The following is a 12,446-nucleotide window of genomic DNA, read 5'->3' as shown; positions in this document are numbered from 1 at the left end:
AGACATTGGATTGCTGTTTGTTAATGATGTTATATTCACCCCAGTCGCCCTTGCATGTGTAAAGGGAAGCATCCAAGACCAGCAGTGCAGTTGTGGGTGTGGATTCTCAATCCTTTCAATGATGGATCAGACTGGTGGTTGCAACAGTGGTCTGTAAGTCTGTGTCTAAAGGTCAGCAGTGTCAGCTCTGTGCTCCCAGTGACCGCGTCTGATAGGCCTCTCGCCCACTGGGATCCACCCTTTTCAGTCACTGTATTCGAAACTTTTTGAAAACAATGATGTCACTGCCCAGTCTCTCTCTCCCAGGACGTCATTTCACAACAATAACGGAAGACTACAGAGTCACGGTCATTCAATAACAGCTGTGGAACAGTAAATCTCAACACCAATCTCACACCATTGCTGTGAACGCAGACGGCCACACAACAGTCAAAGCAGTCTCTCTGTGCAGAAGCTTGGCGCAAACACAAGATTAATATTTTGAGAAAACATTTTCTCAAACCACCATCGAGCAAGAACTTCAAGTAGAAGTTCATACAGATCACTCTCTTACAGTGTAGATAGAGCAAAAACACTCGCTAAGAAGTGTTCATCCCATTTGTGCTTCTTTTAGGTACAAAATTGTACCCCTCCGTTTTGTTGTGTTCTTTACATTGTTATTGCTGTTTACCGATATATCCACCAGGGGGAGCAGCCCACAGTCAAATGTTTACGACAACGAAAACTCTAAAACAAACAATGGCAACTGTGGAAGATGTATTCATGATGTACCTCTGGCACACAGGAGACAAAACAGAGGCAGCGATGTAGGAGGCAGTGGTCGGGGAGGCCTTTCTATATACAGTGGTACCTCGGTTCTTGACCACAATCCGTTCCAGGCGGCCGTTCGAGAAGCAATTTGTTCAAAATCTGAATAGATTTTTCCCATTACAATGAATGGAAAAAGAAATAATGTGTTCCAAGCCTTAAAACAGTCTTTTGTAGGAGTGAATGTAGAGTGTCTGCTGCAGGTGCGCTGTTCCTCTATGTGTGTGGCCGCTGCATGTGGGAGGGGTTGCCGAGTGAGTGACGTCTCTCCAGAAGTGAAGAGGTGCCCGGTGCGTGTCCAGCTCTGAATGTGGGGGACACGTCTGCATACAGATGCTGCGTTATACACAATAACAAACGTGTTGTGGGTCAGCTGATCCGTCCGCGCATGTTGTGCTTTTTCCGTCTTGTTTCGGGGGCGTTCGAGTTCTGGATTTTCGTTGGAAATCCAAAGCAAAAAATTATCGGAATTTTTGTTCGAATTCCGGGACGTTCGAAAACCGAGGTAAGACTGGAGGACGGAGAATTTCCACTGCTGTTCTGTCTTCTTCAGTGTGGATTAGCCTGTCACATTCGAAGGTTATGTTGTCCATGTATTTGCCTGTAAATAAGTTCTATATGTTTGTGTGTGGCATTCACACCGACATCAACACTCAGAACACCACACAGCTCCACAGCCGAGTTGGCCAGGACAAGAGCTCGCCGCCAAAGCAAACCTTTCAGTTCCTGAGTGTAGAGGCAGCAGCGCCTCCTGGCAAGGATGATTCTCTGTCACAAATATTCTTCACTTCACTGCCAGCAGAGCAACACAATGAGCAGTAGAAGCAGCGCTATAGAAATGATGGCCTATTTACTTTTCATCTGCAAGTGTGAGAGGATTAATGTACTATATTCAACTGAACTAATGCAACAAAACAGAGCCAACAAAGGAACAGTTGAGAGGGAATTTCTCCATTCCTGGCTCTCATCCAGGACGGCAATGACACCGGCTGTTTTCCAAAGGGCTCGCCACTCTCTCTCACATGTGCAGGTCTCACAAGTAATCACAGGTAGACCCCCAGATTGAATGATTGAAGACCCCAACTGAGAAGAAACCTTTGCAGTATTACTCCCACAACCTTCTCCCCAGACAGAAATAAATAGATTCTTGCTCCCTTGGGGTTTGTGGTATTGGACTTTAGCCGTGACTCTTGTTGCCATGTCTCGGTCGGTGTATGTGTCAGCGATCATTCTTTTATTTGACTTTACAAAAGGACTCAAAGGTCACTGACGTCCAGATCTCATCTGATCCTTCACAGTGGAGAGGTCATCAATTATTTTGAAAGAGCAAGGGCAGTAGTCTGAAAATCCAAAACTTGCACCTGAAAATCTTTGCAAATGATGAGAATGACAACACACTGACGTTATTGATTCTGACAAATCGCCAGCTATGATTTAACATGACAGGAAACCTGAATTTAAAATGGATATTTAGAACAATTGTCCCTGAACCCACCATTTTGGGGACCGTGTACTGCATTACAACAGTAGAAAAAAACATGAAAGAGGCTTTAAAAAGCTCGCCGTTATTCATAATTATCGAAGGTTTTCCAACTCCATGTTATTCGCCTCAATATTAAAATCAGATTTTAAGGCTTGTTTTGCTTCATTTGACCTGCGACATTCCAAAGAACCAGATTCATCATCTCATCCTGAACAAACTAGTGTAAAACCCACTGAGATTCAAGGAATGTGTTTGCCATGACGACTCCAAACTCAGACACAAAAATGTATTAACAGGAGTATTTGACTTCCCTCCGCATTGATCAGTCCAGATGTTATGAATAAATTCATATTTTTATTCACTCCCTGTCTACGCTCATTGACTAACTCGTCCACATTTGGGGAAAACCAAGCTAACTGGAACTTCTACTGCCTCCATGTCTAATAAATTATCATGGATTTTGAGAGGAAACTCACCGGGTTTCTGTTGACCACTTCTGGGTTATTGACCACCACCACCAGGTAGAGGATGGTGAGCGCAGAGTTGAGCACGTAGGAGCAGAAGAGGTTCTTGTGCAGCGTGATTCTTTGGCAGCTCAGACTCCTGTGGGTAGAAAAAGAAACAAACATTGAAGAAAGGAACCCACTGACATAGAAGGGCATCAAAATGTCCACAACATAGACACAGCAGGAGTGAAGTATCACTTGCTTCGTGGGTGTTAAATATTTCCCCAAGCACGTCTTTTGTTGTGGTGGTGAGAAATTATGATTAAAATAACTGAATTATGCTGCAAATGCTTGGTGTCACAAGTCATTTTTTGAGAGGACTTTCACTTGTTTCTAGGATGTAGCCTGAATTCTGGATACAAGACTTTTTTGTCAAATGTTTGATGCACTCCAAAACTTGCTTCAATCCTTTCTTTGTTCCATGGTAATGTTATCGGAGGTTTATTGAGTAGCAAGTACCAAGTAGTAGTACCTCGTAAAATGGCTTACTGGGTCGCAAGATGGACCATGCTCATGAAGGTTTTAAGAAGCGGTGCATGGTGAAAAATATATTCTGCGGGATGTTCCCCTTTCTCATTCAAACATCTCAATGGACGGCAGCACTTAAAATAGGTGAAGCAGCGCTCTAAATGATGGCAACAGGTTCTACTGTACGGTGCTCATGGGATGAATTACTGGCCATTTCACGACTGTGATTGGCCGAGCTGCAGCGCCCCACAAGCAGTATATGATGGACAGAAAGCTGTTTCCACCAAAGATATGATATATATTTTATTGGTTGTAGTGCACTTTGAAGACTCTGTACAGTTGTGATTAATGATGAATCATCATTTTGATACAATGCTTTTCAAAAAAACACGGGTTGCACTGAGGAACGGACTGAAGCCATCTCAGTATGCGACTGAAGCCCTCTTTGCATGATCGCATTTACAAAGACAGTTGCTCTACAAAAACAGTTGCTCTGTTGTACAGATGGGCAGAGACATGTTTCTGTTACACTAGTTTGTCGCTATTTTCAGGATACTGATTGGCTAATGTGGGTACCAGCCGGGCTATTAGCTAGGAGGGCGTCTGGGCATCTACAAAACATGAGAAAATGGACGGTCCAAACGGGTCGGTGTGCGGTCAGTGTTTTCCGTAAACATGTACTTTACGTGTACACAGAATTAGTGCACGCGTAAGCAACTAAAAACGTGTGAAATGTCTGTTTCTAAAAGTAGCCGCCTTTGTATGCACCTGCATTCTTTCAGCACAGCCTGGTAACATAAGGTGGAGATGATAATGGTGATGATGATTACCACAGTTAGACAAGAAACACCTCACACTAACCTCCTGTTCCTAGTACAAATGACTCTTTTATTACCGAGATAAATCAAGAGCAACATTCCTGTCTCAGTGAAGAATACGCCCCAGCCGAGCATTGCTTCCTATTAAACACTCCAGCATTTGGTTGTATTAAAGGTGCCCTACTTCTCACCCATGAGTCTGTGGGGTGTCAGCTCCCCTTGGGCACATCCGGATCCTCCTATCACTCAAGAAGAAAACCTGTGAACGTCTTCATTGCCTTGTGTCCAGGACCTTAATAGGTTTTGCTACGCTATTGAATGAGCGTCAGGTTGGAATCGCCACCGTTTTCCTTCCTGCAACTTGCTATTTGACCCCCTGTAATCTTTACTAGAGAGCGACTCAATTGGTTCCCTCCACAAAGTAGCAGTTGGGCCTTGTCATTCACCGCACACAGATCCAATAGCGAAATGAGAATCCACTCGCAGCAGTGACCTCAGAATTTCCGGGCAATTTGCACTCTATAAACGCTGTTAAATAATAGCGCAAGGGGCCTCCTGGGTGTCTCCTCATTATCGTGGCAGGGTTATTAGTATAATCAAATGCTTGACAGTCAAAATAAAAATAATTGTCAGACTCTCCCGTATTCAATGGCTTTATTTGGCTAATGAGTGAATAATGGTTTAATTTTCGTTCACACACGCCGCAGCGCTCAGCTTCAACATGTCGAGGAAATGAAGAAAAACCTCTCCGTAACTATTGATTTCAGTTGTTTTTGTTGAGCGAACGCCAGTGACTGCTATCATTTCCCCTCATTAGTTAAACATCTGTTCTTATTAAATCCCCGCATCTGATCGTGATGGAAATGCAGCTTCAATATCGTTGTCTAAAATGAGCTCTGATATATCATGGAGGAAAACTGGATGATAACAAACCACACCACCCAGTGATGGATGACCTTATCACCACAATGAGCCAGACATGCTTGAAAAAAAAAGCCCTGGAATTAGTCCTATTCTACTGGCATGCCACGACACTCTTGACTCCCCCCTGTTCCTCCGAGCCTCTCGGCTGCTCAGGGCTTCATTTGGTGTCTGTTCAGTCGCATTATAGCAGCGCGAGGCTTGACAGCCACTGGCGGCGAGAGGCGCCAGGTGCACTGGCTGTGTCTGTTGTACCAAAGTGTCTGTGTGATGAGATATACAGAGCAAATGTGGTGGGAAAACTCCACCTAAAATTTGTGACCCGCCGTGCCGCAGCTTAGCATGAGTGCAACAGTAATTCAGACCCCGACAGACGACCCAAACACCTCCGTACTGCACATACATGGAAGCGCTGGCACCGCTGAGCACTTATGCAGAAGTGCTTTTGTCGGAAATAGCTTGCCCAAAGATGTGCAGAGCCATTCACGACGTCGACGGTCGGCGCGGCTCCACATCAACTATCTGCTGACTGTTTTTCCGTGTGTCTCCGGGAGTCCGACGGCGTTGACGTCGAGCTGTAAATAAGGCAGTAGCGCAGCTGGACGGCGTCACGTACCACTCTAGGCCGCACATCTGTGCTTCATAATGAAACATTAAGACCTCCAATAAGTCTTCTGGCCATAAATATGGTGCGTTAACCCTCTGAACCTGCCAGTAGGAATGTTATCTTTGAAAGAGGAGCCAAATGGAATCATTGATCACTGCTGGAATACCACAACACAACAGTGGGGTTTTGCACTCGATAACAATTCTGTGTTGTTGCGCGACAGTGGTGAGTGGATCAACAAAGAATGATAACAGCAGATGTTGGCTTATACGTGATTTATTATAATAATAACCCAATGAGAGCTTTCTGGAAATAGCTTTCAGACTGCTAACATAGCTTGCAACAGGCTTCTGAAATATATGCAGTTTGCTCTCCAGACATCAGGGAACCTGTAAGTGCAGGAGTTCCTGGTCCACTGATGCACAAGACACGAGGCATCTGGGATGATAACAACAACAACAAACATGGAGGAATCCCTGAACAGAAGCAAACAAAAACAGTTTGTTTGCTTTTAAATTAAATATAATATAATTAAATATTAATCTTAAAAATAAATGGTTGTGTTAGCCCTAGAGCAAATCCAAGACAATGTGTGTGATATCTCACAAACACATTTCGGTTTTCCGATCCATGTAAATGAGCGTTTCTGCACCACCACAGCTTAAGAGAGCGAGACTTCTCATGATGTAAAAACTACACTTTTCATTGTCACCAACTGAATCTGGAGCCGCCGCCACCGTTTCAAAAAATCCCGGTGGAAACCCAACCGTATATAAAACAGTCAATAGATAGATGGATTGTGCTGCAATACCTGAGCATTCATTCACCTCTTCAACAGCAAGACTCACTTGTAACATTTTGGGGAAAATATCTTCAAGTTGTACTGAAACAGTGGAGAGTAGGAGACTGCCATAAAAGAAAGAAAACTGCACAAAACCCCATGAAGAAGTTTGAAATCAAAGGTATCGATTGTATAACAGGTTTCCTACAGTAAAAGCCAGAAAAGGTACCCTGCAGTTTCATTCACACCAAATGTGTTGGCTGAGAGAAGCCAAAGAGACAGGGCTTGCAAAAGCACAAGCTCAGCAGGTGAAGGCCACAGTATTCGTCATAGATTTCCCCAACCTTGGCGCCCCCACGCTATTGACATCCGAATTTGTCGGCGATAGAATAAGCAGACTGACTCCGCCGCTTGATTTGTTTCTCTGCGTTCCGTGGAATTCGGGATAATGCGCCTCCTCTAAACCCAGCAGTTAAATTTACGAGAGCACATTGAAGTTTTGCAGCCCACTGATGGCCTCACACAAGATCTATTCCTGACCACAGCTGTGTTTGGGAGGTCAACACCTTTCACCACTCAAGTTTTACAACACTCAGGAACTACAAGGCCGACGAGGCAGCTCCTCCAAATATTATTCCTGGAAAAGTAAAGTTACAACCGATGACCAGAGTCGTAAAAGCAGCTCCTTTATTGTCTGACTAATACTTCCAAGGTTGCAGTGTTCAGCTGAAGTTAGATCTGAGGGGGACATTTCTGCGAGCAACATCACCTAAATTTAAATGGAGCACATTTGTCTTTTCGGATTAAGCAGTACTCCAGTGCACACATTTTCAATTAGAGAGGAGCAGTAAAGTGTTCACTGGAGGTCACACTTCCCCAGGTCTGAAGCCCAAATATCCATGAAATAAACAAGGGGAGGGCTAAGTAAGCATGAAATGAAGTGGCTTCATCAGACTTACTCGGCGTTCAGAGAAAACCACATCAAGACTGTGGCACTACTGACGAGTATTTGCAGGTGAAATGTGAGGAGAAAAGAAGAGGGCGAAACTTTGGATGGCCTCCTGGAAGAATTATGCATTACTGCATAAAGCGAGGTGATGGTTGTGTAAGTTGGATAGCACTGTCAGACTACATTCACTGGAACATCCTGATACTTCTGTTGCAATTTCATCCTCCAATATATTCAACGAAAAATGAGATGGCACTTTTTGTCTGTTGCTGCCTGATTCAGAACCAAAGTCCTGGTTTGCAGAAAAATGATCTTTTTTATAAAAGTACAACGCTCAAATTGACAGAAAAATAGCGAACAGTGAAGTATTTTTAGTACTTCCAGGCTGTGTGTTGAAGGAGAGAGGAACTCTGGGATGTTGACAACAATCCATGGCTGTGAGAAATATGGTTTAAAAATACATGTATACACCTTTATCAGACAAAGAAAATCAACAACAAGCTGGGTGATAAAGAAGGCACAGGCAGATCTCATTATGAGATAGAAAGTCACTGACAAGTCAACAAGCTTGTTTACATAAACACAGCATATAATCAATAAATATCCTCCTTGTGTCTTGACAGGGAATCAAACCGAAGCCCTAGTGCTCACAACTAGGGCAACCGTGATGTTAGCTTGTTAATATTCCAGAGTTGCCACAGCTAAAGCAATGTCAGCCAACAACCCCAAAACAATGGCAAAAATACCATTTTCATTTTTGGATTTGATTGTATGCTGAATGTCATGATTCACTCTTATTTTGGTTTCTGTCATTCCATCCTGCCTTGTTTTGGAGTCAGTCTTCTCATCAGCATCAAGATCTCTTCAGCACCTGGACTCCAGCAACATGTGCCAGATCGACTTCAACTGTATGATGTTTGGTAAAATGGCTCTCTTTGTTTGATCTCATTCTGTTGCTCTCTTATCCGTCTTTACTTAGTTCACTCTTTCTAACCCTTGGTGCTCTGAATTTTGTGTTGTTCTTTCTTCCGTCCATTGCTCCATGTGGCTTCTTGGTTTTCTCTTTTGACGACCACTGTAGTTAGTATGTGTTTTATTGTTCATTGTGTTTGTTCTCTCTTTTTACAGACATTTGTTCTCCTGGTTCGGTGACACTTCTTGTTGGACTTTATTCCATTGAGGAGTCATCCCGGTTCGGTAACATTTTGGATTTGGACTTTTGTTTATTTCTCTCGGTTCTTCTCGGTCTCGTCTTTCGTTTTAATTTCGTATTAAATTATTGTACTTGACCCGTTGACTGCCTCCTGTGACTCTTCTAATACTGTAAGTGGGTCCCGCTCCACGTCGCGAACATGACACTGAATGTCAGTAACCATACAAGTGCATGACAAATCATTCCAAACCCACTTCAATCCAGCGATTCTCATTGACATTCTGTGAATTTTGATGTTTTTCTGACAGACAGACAACATGACATCCTTGGTGCCAGTGAAGAAATGCAATCATTTACCTGAAGTAGAAGAAAATGGCCAGGGAGATCAGCAGGGACACAATAGACAAGGCGTGACCCACGATCGCCATGTAGAAGAGGATGTAGGCCGACTGGAAGGAGAACAAAAAATTATTGCAAGTGACCGGTGATCATTTTTACCTTCCTGCCAAAACGCCAAGCCGCGAGATGTGATTTTATTATTGTGAATTTACATGTGTCAGCGCACCATGGCAGGTAGACAAGCTTTCAGAGCTGCATTTGTCAGGTAAAGTCAAAACTTGAAAACCGTTGACATCCTGGAAATAAACTGACAAGTTCCAGACACAAAGGAACTTCACCCTGAGTGGCAGAAGGCCATACAGGTCTTTTTGTTGTTTTGACAAAAATATGAAATTGACATATGTGTCTGTCAATAAAAGCTCTTTGACTGTTTACAAGGAAGATCAAGAGCAGCTACGTTCATCTGATATAAGACAAACTTTACTGATGTTCTTGTGAGGGAAAACTGGTTAGTTCAAGGAGCATTCAATTGTAGACAGAAAACAATCAGCCGTACATCGTGCAGACTTTTTATTCTGTGGAGCAGATTTTAATGTGTTCCTTCTTTTTTTTAACTGTTTTGGACGACGCCCCGCAGAGTGTAATGGGATAACTTGATGACACAATTCATCAGTTCAAGCAATTCAAGTCAAAATGGAAAACAGTCTCTATCTGAGCACCACTGAAAAAAGTGGCTTATATTTTAATACACTTGGATTATTGCACTTGATTTATTCCATCCATCACAATGTAAAAACACACATAATAAACATCAAACCGTAGCCGGTGACATCGACTGTGCCGTTCCTCTACAGGAACAACACTGGTGGGTGCGCACAAATACTTCAAACCCTATTTAGTGCGAGCGCCATGTTAACTGACCACAGATGAACTCGTGAATTCATCTTTACCTTCAGCTTCGCCTTGGTGTTTTCGTTACAGAGTGTGTAGTTGGACCAGGTCCTGTTGGTGTCCGGGTGACGAAACCACTGCCCGTCATCCCCACAGTACTTGGTTGCCTTCTCTGGAGTTAAAAAATACAGACATGGATGACCTGTGCGCATGACTCTCTTGGCTTGTATCAGTAGCTCTGACTCCTACCTGTGGGGTCGAAGTCCACAAAATAGTTGGGACAGTTTTGAGAGGTATACGTCCCCGCTGGAGTGTCTTCCCAACACAACCAGCCATCCCAGTTCCGACTGCAGAACAAACCTGCCACACATCAATGGTCACAGGAAAACTCAGCTCAACTCTGATAAACAGACAAATACAATACAAATGCACCCAAATTGTCGCTGGTTAAAGTGACTTCCAACTGCTTTTTATGCTGAAGAGGATGGTCAATCTGCTGAGGGCGAATCTAAAGTAACCAGAGGATCAAAATGGTGGATCAGACAGCCAGACTTGGAGCCACATGAAAAGCAAAAGATTTGGTTGCTCTTGTCTCTGGTTCAATTGAATGCTTCAGTGGTGCGATCAGCTCTGCGCGTCGTGAATTCCAGCAACAGCTACGATCATGTCCTCTTCCATTTTCCCACTCTACATACACCAGAGAATGTGGGCTATGAGTGGTAAACGCTCACTGTTTGATGCGACCAGTGGAACATGAAACATGTTGCTTAAAACACATAAAAGCAGTGACCTTGTCGTCCCAAACGCATCACATCGTGCGATTCCATTTGTGGTGCAACAGTGTGTCTCGTGTAATCGCACCTCTATATCGACTTCACAAGTCTCTTTTCTGCAAAAGATTTGGTCTGAACTTACAACAGCAAGTAGAGGAGGACACATTCTGATACGGCAATATTTACACACCAGTTTAGCTGAAAATGATCCATTTAAACGTCTGCAAACAACTATGATGTCTCAAGTTACCGGTTTTGTTGTACGGCAAGTCCCGGTTCATTTTCGCGAAACACTTGTACTGGCTGTCCAGAATCTTCTTCCTCTCCTCGGGGTTGACCATCGGGTTCAACGCGGCCTCATCAGAGTCCTCTGAGTCACCCGAGTGCAGACCCGCCATCTGCTCGGAGAAGGGTTCAGACCGACACAAAAAAATGTTTAAAACAGTGACAAAAAAATTCCAGACATTTTGTGACTCAGATATTAAAAAAAAATCATGTTGTTATACTCATAATGACAAGCGCTACTCTAACAAGTGATTCATGACAACAACATCTACGGCTCAACGTGAAGCAGCTCATGCTACAATTATTATTATTATTTGTTCATCCACCGTCTTCTACTTCTGAACTACTGAAGTATATCAAGGTGGACACTTTGGGGTAGCTAGCATGCCTGGATTTAGGACACCCGCACCCTCCTCATGCTGCTATGCTAATGCTAGAGCCACCTTTCTTCCGCCAAATCAGTTTAGCTTTCCAACGAAAGCCTACCATCATGCTCTCCTTGCTGCCAGAACACAGTGTGGAGTTGGGCCCGCTAGTGTTCCTCTCAGGGTGGTGAGTCCACTGGCCGTCCTCGCCACAGTACTTGGTCGCCTTTTCTACAAACCATTTCAAAGAAAACAGAACACGACAACGTCAGATCACAACTCAAGATTTGTTGTGTAAAGGATTAGAATAGATGAGTGCTAGCCAAACTTACTGCTCACCTGAGGGGTCCTGGTCTGGGAGATAATCCGGGCAGTTTTGGGAGGCGTACGATCCCGCGGCGGTGTCTTGCCAGCACAACCAGCCGTCCCAGTGGCGACTGCAGTACGGACCTGCATGAATACTCATGAATATTCAAATATCATCGGACACCTGGACCTCATTTTGCTGCATGAATTAGCAATCCTTGGAATAATTCACATCATATTTATGCTAACAAAAACAATACACGCTGAACTACTACTGTTAGCAGTTGAAGGATTAAGAAAGAGCCTGTTATGACAAGTGAGCTGCAGTTGTACCTGATCTGTTAAAAGGCGGGTCCTGGTTTATTCTCTGAAGGCATCTGTACTTGTCCTCCACTAACTTCATGTTCTAAGGAAACAAAATGATCAACAACACAATCATTACAACAGACACGGTGGCTGGGTCTTAAAATGATACCACTAAATACCGGTAATATGTCAGTGCTATCACAGTCTCCGCTACGCTTTGGATCCCCATTGTTTTCTAGCAAACAATGTGCTTTGTAATGTTTCTGTCAACGTGTAGTGAAATGTGAGGCGGAACAACAGGGGAACCTCATTGCCTGCCCTCACGAACATGTCAGTTTGGCTAGCTATGCTAATGTAGCATGAGAAATACTTGCGAGGACTGTTCAGACACATGCTACACTGCATTTTTCACCAAACATGAACTCATTTTTTACCAGCAGAAACCTTGAACAAAACTAGACACAGTGCCACAAACAATCCAGAAATCTCCACGGAGATTGAGGCGGATGTATGGGCTGCATATGTAACATAGTAAATTCTGTTTTTTTCTGTTTTCTGTCTAAAAAAATGCTGTTTTTAGATAAAAACCATATCATTCATGTCATCATTCTATTATAAAAAAATAAAATTACAACAATAAAAATATGTTTTCATGAAGTACAATGTTAATTAGATGTTACACCGCATT

At 43.4% G+C, this 12,446-nt stretch overlaps 1 protein-coding gene across 1 annotated transcript in view; it reads right to left on the bottom strand.

The window, feature by feature from the left end:
- calcr (calcitonin receptor) overlaps positions 1-12,446 on the bottom strand; it is a 60,754-nt gene that overhangs the window by 11,346 nt on the left and 36,962 nt on the right. The window contains exons 9-16 of the mRNA XM_053861856.1: positions 11,786-11,858; positions 11,486-11,596; positions 11,268-11,377; positions 10,747-10,894; positions 9,973-10,083; positions 9,783-9,895; positions 8,851-8,942; positions 2,767-2,893 (exon numbers count right to left, since the gene is read on the bottom strand). Coding sequence (XP_053717831.1) covers positions 2,767-2,893; positions 8,851-8,942; positions 9,783-9,895; positions 9,973-10,083; positions 10,747-10,894; positions 11,268-11,377; positions 11,486-11,596; positions 11,786-11,858 — 885 coding nt within the window. The remainder of the gene's footprint in view (positions 1-2,766; positions 2,894-8,850; positions 8,943-9,782; positions 9,896-9,972; positions 10,084-10,746; positions 10,895-11,267; positions 11,378-11,485; positions 11,597-11,785; positions 11,859-12,446) is intronic.

The sequence above is a fragment of the Synchiropus splendidus genome, chromosome 4 (genome assembly GCF_027744825.2).
Source record: "Synchiropus splendidus isolate RoL2022-P1 chromosome 4, RoL_Sspl_1.0, whole genome shotgun sequence".
Classification (NCBI taxonomy): domain Eukaryota; kingdom Metazoa; phylum Chordata; class Actinopteri; order Syngnathiformes; family Callionymidae; genus Synchiropus; species Synchiropus splendidus.
The sequence above is the reverse complement of the archived record's forward strand: the minus strand, read 5'-3'. Positions and strand labels throughout refer to the sequence as shown.